Source organism: Bos grunniens, chromosome 13, assembly GCF_055505025.1.
Source record: "Bos grunniens cultivar Pamir isolate PY7600 chromosome 13, Bosgru_T2T1.0, whole genome shotgun sequence".
NCBI classification, from domain to species: Eukaryota; Metazoa; Chordata; class Mammalia; order Artiodactyla; family Bovidae; genus Bos; species Bos grunniens.
Genome location: NC_141177.1, coordinates 73,990,873 through 74,011,034, shown reverse-complemented (window position 1 = coordinate 74,011,034; position 20,162 = coordinate 73,990,873). Strand labels below are relative to the sequence as shown.

Sequence of the window (20,162 nt, the reverse complement as noted above, 5' to 3'; positions counted from 1 at the left end):
CCACCTCAGGGTGAACAGAGACAGAACACACACCAGCCAGAAGCCCGAAGAGTATGCTGCGGTAAACACCATTCAAGAGCTACAGTGGATCCCCATGGCCTAATTCAGCTTCTCCAGGCCAGTCTGAGGAAGTCCAGGGTTGGGCGAACACAACACTGGCTCAGAGACAAATAAATGAATCCCCCTCGCCTGTGTGGAGCTTCCACTCCACCCTCCAGGTCTTTGGGCGGCTCCACTGTGAACCCAAAAGTGAGAACTGCCTTGGGGAAACCCCATGTTCATGGAGCTGGAAAACACACACTTATCTTCACAGCATTCAACTTCCAAAGCACATTCTGCCCACGGAGAAAGCCAGGAGGATTCCCTTTGTTAATGACATCCCTCCCGTTTCCACCTGGGCCATTTCTCAGTCATTCACCAGTCTACTGTGTTTAGCTCTTGCACTTTAAAACCACTAATGTTGTCAACAAATAATCTGCCAGCAGCACAGAAACCACCCAGGGATCTGAGGACTAGTCCTTGACAGGCGCTCATATCACCAGCCAATTCTTACTCATAAAACAGGAAGAAAGAAACTTCTCTGACGGTCCACCGGTTAAGACTCCATGCTCGAACACAAGGGGCTCAGCTTTGATCCCTGGTTGGGGAACTAAGATCCCACGTGCCACCAGGCATGGCCAAAAGAAAAAAAGAACAGACCTCACACTATACACAAAAATTAGAGATGGATCATAAATCTAAATGCGAAAGATTAAAATAAAGGAAAAAATATTTAAATAAAGTAAAATGAAATTGCAGGTCACATGGCGCCCACCACTCTCATCGATGGGAAGCCAAAGGGAAAGGAGCCCCAGGCTCGAAGCCACGAGTCTTTGAGAGCCACTAAGTTTAAAGGGCTCTCCCCAGGATCATTGACTCCAAACCCATAGGAAGCCACGACAGTACATGCCCAGTTTTAAATTAACATCCACTCTATAAAGACATGAAGGAAGATACTGACTGAATGAGCATCTTTTCTACCAGCCACGTCTGAATCAAAATTGAAGATGCTCCAATAAATTAAAAAAGAAAAAAAACTGAAGACACTCAGTGGGTTTCAACAGGTTTATACAACCTTGAAACAGCAGGTGGTGGGGCAGGATGGGATGGGGTTGGGGAGGTGGCAGGCTCACTTTTCGGAGGGTTCAGAGTTTCCTCAGTTCCTCAAAGGGCTCTGTGCCCCAAAAGATGGGAACCCCAGCTCAGACCCTTCTTATTCAAGTGCAACGCAGGAGCCAGCAGCCCCCAGAGCTCATTAGCAATGAGGGATCTCGGGTCCACTGCAGACCCGCTGAACAGAACCTTCTTGGGACAGGAGCCCTGAGGGACCCCAGTGACCACTGACACTGGGACGCCAGGCTGGGGCACTGTCTGAACATGACAAAGTCATAATCGGCCTCAGTTACTCTCACGAGACAAACTCTACCATGTAATCTGCTTCCTACACTGGGAGACACGCTAACTTTGTACTTCGACCTTTAAGTCTTACTTGTAAAATCTCATGACAGAACTGGAGATAACCTCGGTCAGCTGACACTGACTTGACTCTTGGTTCTGAGTTGTACGGTGGCTTCAAACCAAGAGCAATGCATGTCTAACATCATCAGATCTCAGAAGTCATCTGAGTGTCCTGATCTCCAGGCTCCCACATCCTTAGTACCCGGCCAAGCTTCCAGCCCTGTCAATACCCAGACGGTTTCCCAAAATCACTGTAAGGCTGCTGCCAATAGCTTGAAGTAATTTTAAGTCACAGCACAAGTCATTAAGATAAATAAGGAAAGCCATCTGTTCCAGAAGGAAATTTCACAAATAACAATTTCTTAGATTGCTTCTTTCTTAAGCATAAAAACTAAAATTGTAAGAAAAAGAAGTATCTTTACTCTGAAAGTAATCTTTAAGAATAGCACTATAAATATAAAGAAGCTAGCTAGCGATTTAGCCATAGACAGTGAATCTCAATCTAGTTACGGAAAATACGGGAAAGCCAATGTAATCTCTAGAAAGTGGTTATGATGGCTAGTGTGATTAAATGCTGAAACGAACTCCTGATGCCCTCATCCCCGGTGGATTTCAGGCAGCTCTCCGGCTTCCTAGGATTTCAGAGATGACGAAAGGAAGGCGGCGGCCCCTGGCTCCTTTCTCTCCACCCTGCTGACCCTACCACCCAGGCTCCTCGTCCCCTGGAGACTGGCTTTTGCTCCAGCCTCTTCTGCACCCCCAGGGCTTCTAAGTATTGCATGTGGCTTGAGGGTCCACATGACACTCCCTTGGGCAGCCTTGCTTTCTCCCCTTCCCCCCAACCAACAGTCCCATCTGACCTACCACCAGGCTACCAACCTTGGTCACTTCTGCCACCATCCCAGGTCGCCCACCACCTCCTCCTCGAGTCTCTTTACCTCCAGCCTTTTCCTCCCCTCTTTCTGAACATAGAGAACATCACGTGGTTCCCCAGCTTTACAGCAACGTCCACAGGCCACAGGGTGAAGCCCAACTCCTGGCTATACCCAAGGCCTTCCGACCCAACTCAGCCTAACCATCCACACTACTCCCCCCACATCCCGGGCAGTGCGCAGCCTGCCCTCCATATCTTCCTGAGGCTTCACTGAGCCTCCGCCCCAGCCCCTCGTGAGCTGGTCTCACCCCAGTGTGAACCTCTAGAAGGAAGGACTGCACGTGGCAGGTGTGCACGCCTGCAGCTGGCATGGTGGGTGCCCGTAGACAGTTGCCGAATGTGACAGACCAACTGATCAAGACCAAAGCACTGAATGGACACTCCCCATGAAGACCACTCTTCCCCAGGGGCGCTGCCCTCCTGAGGGCCACGCTCCCCGCCGGTCTCTCATCATTTCTGCTTCTAGATTTCCCACTCAGGCCCTCGAGTGAGGCTTGTCCCAGGTCTAGACTGACCCCCCACCCTGTGAACCTTCAAAAACCCCTTCATCCCACCCACACAGGCTTCAACCCTGCTGGTGTCATCTCTCCTGTCGTCTAGAGGGTCCCAGGGAAGCAAAAAGCCCACTTCCTCTGCACCCCACAAGCTGAGCCCCCTGCACAAGGGCAACGCTCATAACCACAGCTCAGTGCTCTGTCTTCCAGCCCTTCAGCTAAAATCCAGGTGACGCCAGGCTCGGGTCAATTTCCTCTGACATTTATGAAACATGGGAAATGAATCTTGACATTTTTCTCATATTGAGGAAAATAAATCATCCTGAAATATTATTTGAACATTGATTTGATAATAGAGCAAAATGAACTATGTCTCTCCCTGGCCACTTTGGTGAACTGGGTTTCTCAAGTGAAAAGTCAGTTATGGTTCACTCATATAAATAAGTAATTTATTTGAAAGGTCTGGAAACTAGATCATAAGATGCTACAAATGAACCCACTGGAATAATCAGACTGAGTTACAGATCAATACTGGGGGAAGTGGGGGAGAAAGGAAAAGATGCAAAATATCCACTCAGAGAAAGAGATGAATTATATCAGCTGCTAGATATGAGAGCAGAGAAAACTTGTTAGAAAAAAAAAAAAAACTGTTAATTCAAGTATTTTTAAAATGTTTCAAAATTATTCAGCTATTCAGACTGATTCCCCTTGTGCAGCTGATGGTGTTTGGTCGTCCCATAACGGAACAGCGAGGCTGGGTGACGCCGAGATCCCCAAACTGCGTCACTAGCCTGGAAGAGTCCAAAGAGTGGCTCGTTCAGCCTAGCTCTGAAGTGAGCTAGCATTCCCAAATTCACCTGAAGAGTTACATACTATGAACCAATACTTGAACTGCCTTCGCTTGAGGGGCAGGAGGACACTCAAGAGCAAAAATTCTAAACTCTGTTTTTAAAAAGAATGCATAAATGTAACCTTTAAAACTGTGAATCACTATATTATGATAGCTCTTATATGTGGAACCTAAAAAAATAAAAAGCCAGTAAAAATGAACTTATTTACAAAACAGAAATAGAATCACATATAGAAAACACATAGATGTAGAAAACAGTCTTACAGTTACTGGTAGGAAGGTGGGCGGGGGTCATCGGAAGGCTGGGAATGACGTACACACTGCTATTAACACAAAATAGACAAAAAGCCCTTATTGCAGGGGACGCCCCAGCAGGCCAGTGGCTAAGACTCCACGCTCCCAACGCAGGGGCCTGGGTTCGGTCCCTAGGCAGGAAACTGGCTCCCACAAGCTGCAACTGAGCCTGCATGCCAAAATTGAAAGATCTCACAGGCCACAGTGAAGACTGAAGATCCCGCGTGCTGCAGCTAAGACCCAGCGCAGCCTAATAAATAAATATTAAAACAAAAAAGAACCTATTGTACAGCACAGGGAACTCTCTTCAATACTCTGGTAATGACCTCTATAGAAAAAGAATCTTTTAAAAAGAGTGGATATATATGTAAGTGATCCACTTTGCTGTACAGCAGAAACACATCATTAATCAAGTATACTCCAAAAAAAATTTTTTTTTTCAATCGTGAATCACTATATTGTACAGGCTTCCCAGGTGGCTCACTGGTAAAGAATCTGCCTGCCAAGCAGGAGACACAGGATCAGTCCCTGGGTTGGAAAAATTCCCTGGAGAAAGAAATGGCAACCCACTTCAGCATTCTTGCCTGAATACTTCATTTAGTAGAGAATCCCACGAACAGAGGAGCCTGGTGGGCTACTGTCCATGGGGTTGCAAAGAATCAGATATAACCTAGAGACTAAACAGCATGTTGTACACCTGTAACTTATATACTATTGTATATCAACTATACTTCAATTTAAAAACAAAATACAAGTATAAATTAACTGATATAACTAAATACAAAATAAAAAGAATGCATGACCTCCATGGGTACTACTATGGGAAGAAGTCCAAGGAACACCGTTAAGTGGGGGAAAGAACCAAGCACGCAGATGACATCCAGTGTGCAATCACATAAGCAGATAAAAAAGCAGAGAGGATATGCACACTGATGCTTCTAGACGCACAGAACACCGCTGAACATTTGCAAAATGCTAAGTGTGAAGCTGGTGGCCTCTGGAGAGCAAGTGGGAGCAAGACCTCAGGGGATGAGAAAATGAACTGAAATATTTCACTGTGGGAATTATTTCAGCATGATTTGATATTATGTTGATTAAAGTAAATTTAGTTAATTAAAAGGCAAAAGACCCTGATGCTGGGAAAGATTGAGGGCAGGAGGAAAAGGGGATGACAGACGATGAGATGGCTGGATAGCATCACCGACTCGATGGACATGGGTTTGGGTAAACTCCAGGAGTTGGTGATGGACAGGGAGGCCTGGTGTGCTGCGGTTCATCGGGTCGCAAAGAGTCGGACATGACTGAGTGAATGAACTGAACTGAAAAGGCAAAAAGTCTCTGACTTTAGGCATCGGGTGGCTCCTCAGCACCCTGGGGTGCGTCCAGGTTCTCAAAGGGCTGGCTCACTGCCCCGGCTCTCCCATCACAGGGGACACACCCCCCACCACCACCACCCACCACCCCGATTTGCCTCTGCCGCACCCCCACCCTCCGCATGTCCACCAGGCCCCAGGCCCCGAGAGGTCAATATTCAAAACCAGGTGAGATCCCACCTTTGCAGGAAGCAGTCCTGCTCTCCAAATGCTCAATGAGCTGTTCACTCCTCCTCCCCACCCAATGGCACTTTTTCCCTGATTAGGGTGCCAGACAAAACATGGGAAGCCCAAATAAACTTCAGTCTCAGATAAACGGATGTTTTAATGTAACTGCATTCCAAACATTGCCTGAGACTTATTCAGACTTCGCGGCTCTTCCACTTAGATGCAATTATACTCACCTCCCTCCCCCAACCCAGAGAGGGAGCGACCTCAGTGCCCACTGCAGTAGCAGAGGCTCCATTAAGACGTGTCGCCTCGCCCGCCCATGTCAAAGCTTGAAATCAAACTCAGGGCAGGCCACTCTCCTGCAACCCTCTCTCCCCGAGCTACTCCTCAGCCTTTCCAGCTGGTTCTGAGCATGCAAATATCTTGCTGACTTCTCTTAGCTGCTGTTCATAAAAATCATAAAGCATTGGCTCAACTTTTGCAAAAAACCCAAGGGCTTTTCTCCTCAAAGACACACAGGAGTGGGTTTTCAGGCCATCACCCTGACTGCATCTTGGAACATGCCTCGCCACACAGCGGTGAGCAGTATGTCAGCAGGGCCGTGACCCACATCCCGGCGGGGAGCCTGCTCACCTGGGCTCCCTGGGGGCTGTCCACGGCGAGCCAAGAGCAGCATCCCAGCTTCCAATGCTGGGAGCATCTCAGGCCAAATGAGATCCTCTGCTGGGCCGGGACCCTCACTGTGGGAGAGAGCCATCAGGCTGTGCCTCTTACAATCTCCCCGGCCGCAAGAGCTTGCGATAAACCTACACGATTAGGCAAGAACCAACTGTTCCGGGCTGGGATCCCCAAGGAGCGGACGGTCTGAGGGAGCCTGGCGGGCAGGGTGTGCCCTTGGGGTCCGGGCCTGGGAGAGGAGGACAGGGGATCAGGACGGGCAGAAAGGGCAGTAAGCTGCGACCAGACCCAGCGGTGGTCCAGGCTGACCCATGGGCTGTTCTGGAGGTACAGCCAGGTACCAGGACCACTGGCTGCCTGGGAAAGGGGTCTAACATTGAGCATCCGAGGGGCTGACACAGAAGGCCACACAGACAGCACCCAAGCGGCCAGGGAGCCCATGCTTCACAAAGGAAGCTCTGTGCATGAAGGCACAGGGTCCACCACCCCGAGTGCTCTTAAACTGATGCTGTGGAGGGTGTCGTTGAGCGGCAGCTTCAACCACCCCAAACCCCCAGCGGAGAGTGAGGAGCCAGGGCTGCAGGCCTTAAGACAGGCCTTAAACCTGCTTAAACCTGCTTTCAGGCTGAGCACGCAGAATTGATGCCTTCAAACTGTGGATGTTGGAGAAGACTTGAGAGTCCCTTGGACTGCAAGGAGATCCAACCAGTCCATCCTAAAGGAAATAATTCCTGAATATTCATTGGAAGGACTGATGCTGATGCTGAAACTCCCATACTTCGGCCACCTGATTGGAAGAACTGACTCAGTGGAAAAGACCCTGATGCTGGGAAAGATTGAAGGCGGGGAGGAGAAGGGGACGACAGATGAGATGGTTGGATGGCATCACCGACTCAATGGACATGAGTTTGAGTAAACTCCAGGAGATGGTAAAGGACAGGGAAGCCTGGAGTGTTACAGTCCATGGGGCTGCAAAGTCGGACACGACTGAGCAACTGAACCACCACCTGCTTTCAGCTTTCCATTGAAGGAAGGCCAGCATAACCACCAGAAGTGTCTCCATACCCAACAGGCTTCCCTGAGACGTGCAGAATCATCAGAGAAGGTTTAGCTGGAGATCTAAATGACAAATCCTTATCCAGGATGCTGGATGGAGAGATCCAGATATTCCTTCAGTCCACAGATATTCATGAGACCTTCAAATGCCAAACAGCACTCTCAGCACAGGGATAAAGTGGTAAACAACACAGAGTACTGTCTGAAGTCTTCATTTTAGGGAGGGGGTTAGAAAAAAATAAATACCATTGTAGATACTGGTAAGTGCTAGAAATAAATGAAAGGGTGTCCTAGGCTGGGACTAGGGGCAGAGACAGGGAGAGGCAAGTAGTCAGACAGGACCTCTCCAAGGGGCGGCGTGGGAGCAAGGGCTGAATTGCAGCGAGGTAGACAGCTGGGAGGGCAGCCCATGAAAAAGGAACAGCAGGTGCAGAGACCCTGGGGCAAGACCCAGCCAGAAGTCTGGGGAAGAGAGGGAAGGTTGGTGGGACTACAGGAGGGGAGGCGGGGAGCAAGACAGGCCAAAACAGGGGCAGGGGCCAGATGACACCAGGAACCGACGTGGGACAGGAAGTTTCAGACACAGGGAGACAAGGGAGGGCAAAACGCTGCTACATTTTTAAATGACCCCTCAAGCTGCTGCTTAGACTCCGGAGCAGGAAGAGAGCACAAGGAGACCAGTGAGGAGACTGATACAAGCCACACAGAGACACTGGACCGGGGCAAGAGCAAAGATGTGTTCAAAAGGCAACACGGTCAAACCCGGGTTCCTAAGCCCCGCCGAGCAATGGAATCATCTCAAGAGCCCAGCCCCGGCTTCCCAGGTGAGAACATCCAGGATGGAGACCAGGTGTGGGTATTTAACCTCCTGGGAGACACTAATGGCCAAGCGTGATGCCCTCCTCAACCCAGAAACACTGGAATCCTAAAGTGTGGGGAAGCCTCACTGCCTTCCAGCTCCTTCTCAGGCGCCCTCTGCTCAGTGATGCCCTCCCTTCCTCTAAATCCCCAATTCCAGGACAAAAACCCAGGGCAGGGTTGTGCCTTCTGCGGTATCACTGCTGCTTCTGGCCGGGGCTTCTCTTTGAAGTCTAGAACATCACAGAACTGAGGAACACTGTTACGTGGGGAAAAAGAGCAGGTAGCAAAAAAGCGTGCAAACTTTGATGCAGTTTGCAGCAAAAAAGCAAGCAGGGAAGAGAAAATAGCATGTGCATACACCAAGTAACTATATTCTCAATTTCCCTAAAGAAGGTTATAGCTAGTAGCATTCTAAAAGCACAGGAGCAAGGTTAGTTCACTGCATATAATGGATGCCTTACTCTGGGAGTTACGCTTAATTGTGCCATGGAACCCTGATTCCAGCTGAGAAAAGCTGGTTGAAAGCTCAAGAATTTCATACGAGACAAAAACTCAAGCCTCAAATCTTGAAGGACCAAATCGTGCTCAAGACTGCAGACGACAATGACACTTTCTCAGGGAATTCTGGAGGCGACGCAGGGGGAGCACCTGAGATGAAGATCCTGACGGCTGGAGAGCCGAGGGGAGGCTCATCACCACAAGGAGGCGAGAAGAGGGGGTTGGCTCAGGAGAGAGGAGCCCCAGCCCAGCCCTGGTCTCACCCACAAAGAACCCAAGACCCCAGAGGTGAAGTGACCGGGTCGAAGTTGCTCCTGCAGAGTCAGCCTTGGGAAAGGTTAGAGAAATTCAGCCACAGAGGACCGTCGAGGACATGCCAGGACCCCAACTTGATTTCAGCGACGTTCTCCTCAAGGTGGGAGCTCTGCAAGCTCGGCACCCATGGGATCCCAGTGGGCAGGTCAGCACGTTTAAGGGGTCCACAGGAAGATTAGTCTAAACAGGTGCAAGTCACCAGCTGCATCAGGTGCTGGATGGAGGGGCACAAGAAGCCCATCCAGCCTCGGCTGCCACCCACGCCAGTCACCCGAGCTCCCTGCCGTTCTAAGCTGGCCCTTCTTCCAAGACACATATAGACCCTCACACCAGTCCCGCTGCCTGGACGGTGCTTTCCTCCTCCATCTCACTTACCCTTCAAGATGCTTAACGAGCCTCCTCCTCCAGCAGGTCTTCCTAAACAGCCCTAGCCAACGTCTTCTGTGTGAAGTCCTACCATCACTCACCACATCTGGGCGGTGACAGCCCACAACACACCACGGAAGCTGCCGTTTTCTACCCACTTACGGCTGGGCCACTACACTTCATCTTCCCCACCAGTCTAGATGCTTCCCAAAGGCAGAGGTTATGCCCTGCTTCTGATAGCTACCCCGACACGAACTGCAGTGTCCTTATATACAGTGAGCACTTAGATGAATGGATGAACGAAAGAATGAGTAAGCAAATGAAATCAACGAAACAGCTGAAAGCAAGATGCTTTTCTTAAATTCAAGCACTAAAGTGAAGGAAATGCTTCCAAGTTTATGACATGTTTTCGATTTTTAAACGCAGGTAAGTACACCCCCATAAACACCAGCTCACCTGGCAGATGTCAACTCCAAAGCAGACACGAAGCTCACCCTTCCTGCAGACCCACAGCTGTGACTGTGACTCCAAGAGTGAGCCACAGGGACCTTCCCTCTCTTTTGAGTCACAGGAAAGAGGAAAAGCCAGGATGTGCACATGGCCAAACTTCTCCAGTGTGCCTCTCCAAACACACAACCGACCTATTCATTTTTTATTTTAAAGTGAAAGTTTAAAGGGGGTAGCATAATATGATAACGAGAACATAAGATCTATTAATACTTTTGTTCTTCTGTGTTCAGACATTAAGTTGACTCATGCACAAAGAAATCAGCTTAGTGCTACAGCCCCGCGAAATACCAAGTTCTGTCTGCTCTGCACCCACACCGCCACTACAAAACTCCTTCCAGATTTACCTCCATTTTAGAAAAATGTTCTCAGTGGCAGCCTTTGAGGGGAAAAAAAAAAAAAATACAATAGCTGGCACGTAAAGAGAAGATTGATTCCTTTTACAACACTGCCAGCTAAGTATACCTGACAGAAGGGTGTGCTACGAAATACTAAACTGCAGGGCTGTTTCTTCAGGACTTCACTCGGCGTCGAGGTGGAATGAGATGCAGTCGTGGTCTCTCGCAGCGTTTCCACCAGGCCCAGCCTCAGGTGTTGCCCAGCAGAGCGGGTTAATCATCATCAGGAGAGCACCACGCTTCGGTGAGCTGGGTGCAAATTCTGACTCTGAGTAGCTGCGAGATGCTGGCACTTCATTTAACTTTGCTGAGTCTTTGCTGCCTCGCCTATAAAAGTACTGAGCTTCCCTCATGTATAATTTTTTGCTGAGAGATGTGACAGAGGAAAGCAGACCACACAAGGCCCCACACCAGCAGAAAACCAAAGTGCCCTTTCATTTCCACCACAAATCCGAGACCCAAACATTTATTCAACAAATATTCACGGTGCCTCTCCTGCCCTCTGGGGACTGACATTCATTTTAACAAAACCTTTCCAATCTTTTCCCAAAGTAAGTGGAAATGGAGGGAATCCAAAAAACAAATTTTGCCAAATTTTCTAGCCAGATCTCACAAAATGAGCAACCACCATAGAGCTGATCTTCATAAATTTTGTTTATATAATGCTTATCATTTGATGAACAACACAATCCAGAGGCCATAGTTCGTAAAAAAAAAAAGATAAGAATGTGAGAAACAGGGACTTCCCTGTGGTCCAGTGGCTAAGAATCCAAGATCCCAATGCAGGGGGTCCGGGTTCAATCCAGGGTCAGGGCACTAGACCCCAAAGCTGCAACTAAGAGTCTGCCCGCTGCCACGAAGATTCAAGACGCCACGTGCTGCAACTATGACCCGGTGCAGCCAAATAAAAAAAATTTTTTTAACTATTTAAAATTAAAAAAAGAACATCAGAAACACCAAAATTCACTTAAATATCTATGATTAGGTCTGGTTATTCCTGACTGAGCACACGGACCGCGCCATCTGAAGACACACCATCCTTCCCGCATCGTGCCCATCCCCGGGGCAAGCGTGCAATGCACACTCTTACACACAATTAATGGGAGCAACAGTCGCCAGAGGCAGGAGGAGGTCAGCGGACAAACACACTGGTCTCCCCTGCACAGGGCTCTCCAGGGATGCAGACATACGATCGTAGCTCTTGCCCGCGATCACCCACGAGGACGAGAGCAAACAGGCTGTGGAAGACAAGCCAGCATACAGCTGGGTAGGCGTCCAGACCAAGGAGAGCCCAGGCTGTGGTCAGCAGGCGAAACAAAGTCAGCCCAGAAAGGAAGCACAATCGTGACCAAAAGTGACACGTAGGAGGTAGGGCACCAGAGGGTTTCACCTGGAAACACGAGGCCGTCAACAGGAGGAGAGCATGGAGACCTCCCTCGAGGCATCCGGTCCCCAGAGCAAAGTGCCGTCAATCCCCTCCCAGCAGGGCTCCTGCCTCGGGAGCCCCCCAGCACCCCACCTGCACCCCACACTCATTAAATCCAACTCTCTGGGGTGGGAAGTCTCAGTCCAGGTGGAGGCCAGTGTCTCAAGCTCCTGGCTCCTCCAGTCCCCCAACTCAGTGTCCCAGGGGCAAGGCAGGGCTCACCCATACTCAGGCCACCACCAAAGCCCTAAAAGGAAAACAAATCATGACCCAGACCTGGGAGAAACCAGGTGAGAGAGACGGAAAAAGAGCAAGCCCCAAAATCCCTGAGGCTAAGGAGAGAACCCCGCCCCACCCCACGCAGGTAGGCGGCCTGCTCAGAGCTACAGCTGAGGTTCGGATCTAAACAGCCGGGCTGAGGTTCCACACCTGTGACCGACCAACGCTTTGGGGACCACTAGGCCTACCCATCCCCAAGCCTGCCTCCGAGGGGGCGCCACTTTCAGAAGGCAGACCCCAGGCCCTAGGCGGAGGACCAAGCCTCCCAGGCACCCGGAGCCCACAGATGCTCCCTACAGACCCGCGTCTCCCAGCAGCTCCCGCCCCCATGTGCCCTCTCTCCTGATCTTCGCGGCCACCAGGAAGCACCTGCATCTCTAAGCGCTCGGTGAGATTCAGGGATGCGTGTGGCTCGACCATGGGACTGGCAAGCGTGGATGACGCTGACATGCAGGCGAGTAGGAAGGGAAAGGTGCAAAGTGTATGAGTTCTAAATAAAATAAAGAAAGGAGGAAGAATTTTAAACCTCCATTCTACACCAAAGGTTTTACAGGGACACCCAGGATAAGGACTGATACATGCTGCATTCTAAAACACCTACGCGGGGAGGTATAAATGAGGAGTTTGGGATTAACAGACACACTACTACACATAAAACAGATAAACAAGGACCTACTGTGTGGTACAGGGAACTATATTCGATATCTTGTAATAGCCTATAATGGAAAAGAACTTGAAAATAACTGAATCGCTGTGCTGTACACCTGAAATTAACACAACACTGTAAATCAACTATACTTCATTAAAATTATAAAAAATTATAAAAATAAATAGACAAAATACCTTTAATTTGGGGTGTGTGTTTTTTTTTAAATCCATGGCATTGATGTGGGAGGCAATCCTGGCAAACGCCAGTAGGAGGGAAGGGAAGTGAGACGGTAAAAGGACAGAAGTGTATTAGAGGTGTATTATCAAGCCAGTTACACTGTGCACGATGGAGCTTAGTTTCACCTGGGGACTCTGGAAATGGTGTGACATACAGACTTCAAAGTTACCCCAAAGTTACCCCAAAAGTTACCCCAAAGTGCCCAAGAGGGTGAGGGAGTGGGGGAATTTATACTCGTGGATCACTGGTTGAGGGCTGGTTCTGGGGTGTTAAATTACCCGGTGATTCCAGCCTGGTTCACTTTGGTGCCCAAGACAGTCATCAGGCAGGAAATGCAGGTGTCGGCAGCTGGCGTGTCATCACATGTTAAAAATCAGGTTTTACATACAAACATACAAACCTGGGTTTCAGACTTCTCTGGAAGCAGAGGACCCTCTTGCATCCGCATCGACAGCAGGACGGGCTCCTCGCAGGGTCCTGCCAGCCAGCCCCTCACCTGGCTCCCCAGACCTGAGCACTGAGCCCCCCACCCAGAAACCCACAGACTTCACAGAAAGGGCTGTGCCTCTAACAGTAAAACCCTTGAGATGACCAACTGCCAGCAGATTTAAATGAGCTGACCATGCCTTTTCAAACTTCCTGTACCTTCTGCTGGATTTCATGACCTCCTCCCACCCACAGTGCTGGGACGGAGCAACAGAGTCCTGGAAAAGCTGGCAGAGGCCCCGAAACTCATCTAGCTGACTTTTAACGATACATAATTTCACTCAGCCAAAAGCAAATAAGGTTTGATTCGTTCAGGAATTAAGGGTTTATTGAAGAAACCACCAGGAGGTGGCTTTCTCTCATTTCCTTTTGTCTTGTCAGAGGGGGCTGCACCCTCCCTGATTATTCTTCCAGACTCCTGGGTAGTATCTTCACCCCAAGTGTCCTCAAGGCACCTCGAGAAGAAGAAACTGCCCCTCCCCGAGCTGTAGCACTGGTGCAGCATTCACAGGCTCCTATTCAAGAGCTCACCCCAGATTCCTCAAAACCAAATACCCTGCCACGATTTACACACAGAAATCAGAGCACTCACCTCGTCGTCAAGCCTGAAGGGCCTGAGGTGAGAAAGTCCTCTGATAGCCCCATGCTTTCTGCAGTAAAACGGAGACAGAGCAGAACAGGCCTGGCCTCATTCCTGGGCTCTGCTGAGCGGAGAGTCCTGGCACAATAAAGCGACCCCTCCTACGGCCACACAGGGGGAAGGAGGTCTCAGGTTGCACCTGGCCAGGGCCTACACCTCTTGTCTGGACGTCATCTCAAAGGCAGAGATGAGAAGCGGGGGGAGACGGCCCTCCTTGCAAGGACTCTCACTGATAATACGGTGACATCGGGTGAGCAGGGCCCCTTCTGCTGCACTCGAGTCCTCAGCTCGCAAGTGTCGCCCTCCTGTTCTCTGATGATTAATCAAGCTTTTCCATGTGGCCTCCGCTCTGCTGCACCATCCACGCTGCTTCTCAGCCCCTCACCTTTCGTGGCTCTTGTTGGCCTTTTTAAAGCTTGGCAAATCCCGCTCAGCATCTGAAATAGGAGGCTCTCCAACAGGAGTGCCGAGACCTGGCCCCAGGCTTCCCTGAGTCACACGGGAAAGAGACTTGAGAGCAGCTGTGTCTGCCTCTGAGGTTAAACAGGTGGATAAAATCACATCACACTGAAGCCACACAGAGAAAGCAAACTGCTGGTCTCTTCCTAGCAAATGCGACCTTAACAGAGCCCTGAGGAACTGCTCTCAGCTGCTCCCGTGAAGCCTCTGGGCGCTGCTCCCTCTACCCGCCACACTCGCCGGTGCCCGCTGCAGGCCTGCCTGAGCCGCCTCTCCCTCCAAGGGCCTTTCCCAGCACCCCAAGTCTCAGCGAGGCCCTGAGCCCCATCACAGGCTTCCACAGCACCATGGGGCCGTCCCACGGCCACAGGGCCTGCGCGGGGCTGGAGCCCCCACCGGACTCCCAACATGCAGCCTAGCGGCTTCTCACAGTCTGGAGCGGGAGGCGGGGAACTGGGAGAGGTCCAGACCCTTTTCATAAAGATGCCGGGACACCACGTGCCTTTTCACTCTCACTCATGACTGCTCAGTGAAGTTTTCCAGAGGCTGCAAGATGTGCAATGACAATGTGCTCAAATATTCTTCTAAAAATGTCTGCTCTGGGGTTTCCCTGGTAGGTCAGGGGTTCAGACTCCACACTTCCAGTGCAGGGGACTCGGGTTCGATCCCTGGGCAGGGAATTAAGATCCCACATGCCACTCACCACAGTCAAAAAATTTTAAAAACAATAAACACTTTTTTTAAATATAGAAAAATACAAGTAATATGTTTTTTACCTCCAATGTGGTAAAGATACTGATATAACCCACAAAACAAAAGCTCTCTGGGTTCATCAATAATTTTTAAACAATCTCCAAAACCTTTTGGAAACTGCTGGTCTAATACAAGACCTGGCATACAGCCGGCAGAGTTTGATCAATCTATCAATCAATCAATGACAGGGAAATGAAACCTCTTTCTAGAAATACACTGACATCTAGTTTGTAGTCTGGTAAAGACAAAAGATAGAGAAAAGAGGTGCCCAAGCGTCAGGATTTTTTGCTTTTTTTTTTTTAAGTTGACTCTTTCTTAAGAAAGGAAAGAACCAGATTACCCAGCTAGTTGGCGAGACAGGCAGGTGGATGGGTGGGAGAGGAGATGAATGAGCAGGTAGATGGGAGTGAGTGGTAATGAGGACAGATGGATGGGTGGGTGGGTGGGTGGGTGGATGGATGGATGGATGGGTGGGTGGGTGGATGGGTGGATGAATGGATGGATGGGTGGGTGGGTGGGTGGATGGGTGGAGTGATGGGTGGGTGGATGGGTGGATGGGTGGGTGGATGGATGGATGGGTGGATGGATGGGTGGGTGGAGTGATAGTTGGGTGGATGGGTGGAGTGATGGGTGGGTGGATAGGTGGGTGAATGGATGGATGGATGGGTGGATGGGTGGGTGGGTGGGTGGGTGGGTGTGGTGGTGAATGAATGGATGGATGGATGGGTGGGTGGGTGGGGTGGGTGATTGGATGGATGGGTGGGGTGGATGGGTGGGTGGATAGATGAGTGGATGGGCAGGTGGGTGGGTGGATAGATGAGTGGATAGGCAGGTGGGTGGATGGATGGATGAGTGGATGGGCGGGTGGGTGGACAGGTGGAGGGGTGGGGTGGACGAGTGGGTGGACGGGCGGGTGGGGTGGATGGGTGGAGTGATGGGTGGATGGGTAGACAGATGGGCGGGTGGGGTGGTGGCAGCAGGTGGCTGGGAAAGTAGGGCTGCTCCAATTCCAAGGCACTAGTTCCCACCCCTCTGCATTCAGTCACACCTGATGCCCACCCAGGGCTGCCTGTCAGTCTCACTCCTTGGCTTTCACACACGTTAGAAAAGTGTTACCTCCATTTGTAAAACAGTTCCCATTACCTACAGAATCAGCTTTAAGTTTTACCATTTCAGGACAACCAAAAGGGAGAAACGATAATGAAGTCCAGACGGCACGACCCCGAATCTGGGCCTCCCGGCCCTGTCCCCGTGCTCAGAGCCATCTGAAGTTTTGGACACGTAACAACACTGCAGCTCCCCAGTCACACTCCCGAGCCTGGGGCCGATGGACCCTTTCTGCTTCAAATGCCATCGCCCACCTTGTCTGCGCAGCCAACTCGTGTACAGAGTCCTGCCCTCAGTGGTGGAGTGTTCCGGGCTGTCCCTCCCAGCCCCGAAAAGGTGCTCCACTCAATACCTCTGCAGCCCCTCACCACCATGCCCTGAGTACCCACCATCACCCACAGAACTGGGGACATTCTTTGTGTCTACGGCTCCCACTAGGTCATGAGCTACTGGAGGGCAGGGATCGTGAGCCTGTTCATCTCTGACGAAAGAAAAAGCCCAATAAAAGCTCGATGGCTGGACAGATGCCAAGGTCACCAGAAAAATACCTGCTCTTCACCACATGAAGCCTATACAAACCACAGAGCTCCATTTCTATTATAACATCTACCTGTAGACTTGAGCTCACATTGATTCTCCTTTATCCCAACATATACTGCATTTTATTATCTATACAGAGACCCTAACACTAGGTGACAAGCAGACAAATCCACTCATTACTGAGTTATATAAGATGCTGCTCCATCATCACACTACTCATGTGAAATCCCAAAAGGCACAACACGAAATTATAAGTTACCACTGATTTGCCCACTCTGTGCAAGCACTTTACCGCCATGAATTCCTTACGCTGTGAAAATAACCTTACAAGTAGGTATCACTGTCCTCACTGTACAGATGAAGGAAGAAGAGATCAGAAGACTAAAGTATCCTTTAGAAAACCATGCAGGTAGTTACTGGCAATAGCAGGAGGCAACTCTGGGACCATCTGACTCACCTACCTTTCAACACCCATGCCTCTCTTGCACCTTCACTGAGCACCGTGTGAAAGTCTGGAATTATGAGGCAGTGAAATTTCTGTCCTGCTAATTTAATCCAGCCACAGTACTGAGATGTCCCTCCAAGGAAAAGATCCCACACAAAAAAAGCAGTTTCTCTTATGTGAGAGCACTTAATGTCTGCTGAGTGAAGGCAGAAATGAATAAGAAATGGAAAATCAATAACTACAAACATGGGCCAAAGCCTGAAAAAGACGGTAGAGAAAATAAATCAGATTTATCCAAGACCGATTATCAATAGCTGTCTCTCAAAAGTCAAGAGTAAACTAAAATGAAGAGGGAGAAAGATGGTAAAAGCAGAAACAACCACAAAATCCTCTGACTCTTTATAATCAAGAGAGAGAGGAATTCCAGCCAAGATCAAATTAGAGACAATCAAATCCATTCCAGAGCACTTAGGTTCCAGGAAAGAAAGAATAAATTCCTTCCACTGGTCCTTTAATTCATTTATTAGTCATCAGAAAGAACAGAAAATCTGAGAGCTTTTAGTAAGACGTACAGGTTAAGTTAACACTAGAAATAAGGCTCTCTTGGGGAAAAGCCCCATCGAGGATTAAAGGTCCCCAACTGTCCTTTTCATTGACACGTGGAACAACTAATCCAACCAAGGGGTCAGCAGCTCAAATAATCAAGGATGCCATGAGGCAAAATTCCTCAGTCCTTTGAGGAGACAGAGGTACTGGGGGCCTGGGAGGAGGGTACCTATTCTCACCTTTAATATAGTGTATCAGTACAGCCAAAGTTGGCCCTAAGAACAAGAAAAGCTAAAAAAGGAGATATTTTACAAGACAACTAAATGACTTGTGTGATCTTAGACCAGAGAAAAAGATACTATAGGGGCAACTTGGGAAATCTGGATGAATCAGACCACTGAATAATACTGTATCAAGCTCCTTGCCTGGTTTTTAATTATACTACAGTTGTACAAGGTGAAAAATACATGGGAACGCTGTGCTATTTTTGTAACTTTTATACCTATTTCAAAATGAAAAATTTTTTAATATTTTTCAAAACAGAAGAAAAACATCTCAGCTGGATCACCATATATGAGCACCAGCCCAGGACTACAGACTTTTTTCTCATAGTTGCCCTTCTATCTGACCAAGCAGAGATAACTCCTATAAAAACACTAACTTTACAAAAAGGAAGCGAACAGGCCAAAACCTAATATTTTAAAAGCTATATCTCTACAACGTGCTTCATTTCTGAGCTAGTCTCCATCAACCTGAATGGTTTTTCTGGAAAGCTCCCTGGGAAAGTTTAAGTCCCACTCAGAGGGAACTCACAAAGTAATTTAGCTGTGCCCCAGGCTGAGTCACCTTGATGACTTAGACTCTGTTTAATAAACCCTGAAAATAAGGTTCTGGAGGTTCATCCAGGCAAGAGACCCCAAGACCATGAGGCACAAGGACTTGAGAAAGAAAGCTCCTGACAGTGGACATCCCACGGTCGGCTCAGGTTCCTAGATTCTTTGGCTGAAAATTCTCATTCTAAGCTTTATTTATCCTCTTGGGGTCAAAAGCCCAACCCCCACCCCCAGCTTCCCAGAGGAAAGAGGACTCACTTTCTAGTAACATCCTAATTTCAAAGTTCTCTCACATAGAAAAATCAGATTTTACCAAGTTCTGCTCTGAATAATGGATTCACTACACGAAGGTTTTCAAACTGCCAATTATAAAATCAGTTTAGTGGATAATAACAATCTTTTAAAAAAAAAATGAAACGGTAGAGAGTACAAAACCTGAGCATGGACTGAGCTGATAAACGATTTACTGCAGACGTTTTAAGTGCATCAGTTCAGTTCAGTAGCTCAGTCGTCTCCGATTCTTTGCGACCCCATGAATCGCAGCACGCCAGGCCTCCCTGTCCATCACCAACTCCCGGAGTTGACCCAAACTCATGTCCATCGAGTCAGTGATGCCATCCAGCCAGCTCATCCTCTGTCGTCCCCTTCTCCTCCTGCCCCCAATCCCTCCCAGCATCACAGTCTTTTCCAATGAGGCAACTCTTCGCATGAGGTGGCCAAAGTACTGGAGTTTCAGCTTTAGCATCATTCCTTCCAAAGAAATCCCAGGGCTGGTCTCCTTCAGAATGGACTGGTTGGATCTCCTTGCCGTCCAAGGGACTCTCAAGAGTCTTCTCCAACACCACAGTTCAAAAGCATCAATTCTTCAGCGCTCAGCCTTCTTCACAGTCCAACTCTGTAAAACCATAGCCTTGACTAGACAGATCTTTGTTGGCAAAGTAATGTCTCCGCTTTTGAATATGCTATCTAGGTTGGTCATAACTTTCCTCCCAAGGAGTAAGCGTCTTTTAAGTTCATGGCTGCAGTCATCATCTGCAGTGATTCTGGAGCCCAAAAAAATAAAAGTCCGACACTGTTTCCACTGTTTCCCCATCTATTTCCCATGAAGTGATGGGACCGGATGCCATGATCTTCATTTTCTGAATGTTGAGCTTTAAGCCAACTTTTTCACTCTCCACTTTCACCAAGAGACTTTTTAGTTCCTCACCACTTTCTGCCATAAGGGTGGTGTCATCTGCATATCTGAGGTTATTGATATTTCTCCCAGCAATCTTGATTCCAGCTTGTGTTTCTTCCAGTCCAGCGTTTAAGTGCATAGTCCTGCACAATTGTCATCAGCCTTCCAAAGTACAAATGTCCTTCATTGGAAACATGATTAACCCTTTTTCACTAACTCAGAGGTAGAAAAATGTTTTAAATGAACTTATACTCACAAGAACTTTTATCAGAAAATCTGAAATGTTCCCACAG

At 48.9% G+C, this 20,162-nt stretch overlaps 1 protein-coding gene across 14 annotated transcripts in view; it reads right to left on the bottom strand.

Moving 5' to 3' along the window:
• KIF16B (kinesin family member 16B) overlaps positions 1-20,162 on the bottom strand; it is a 305,646-nt gene that overhangs the window by 271,135 nt on the left and 14,349 nt on the right. For 5 of the 14 annotated variants that reach the window (XM_086335003.1, XM_086335008.1, XM_086335007.1 and 2 more), the window contains exon 1: positions 9,844-10,292. The exons of 6 other annotated variants lie outside the window; for them this stretch is intronic. In XM_086335003.1, coding sequence (XP_086191129.1) covers positions 9,844-9,986 — 143 coding nt within the window. In that variant the 5' untranslated portion in view covers positions 9,987-10,292. Of the gene's footprint in view, positions 1-9,396; positions 9,664-9,843; positions 10,293-10,359; positions 10,582-13,961; positions 14,890-20,162 lie in introns of those variants that run through there. 3 more of the 14 variants (XM_086334995.1, XM_086334998.1, XM_086334999.1) reach the window with 3 other exon arrangements.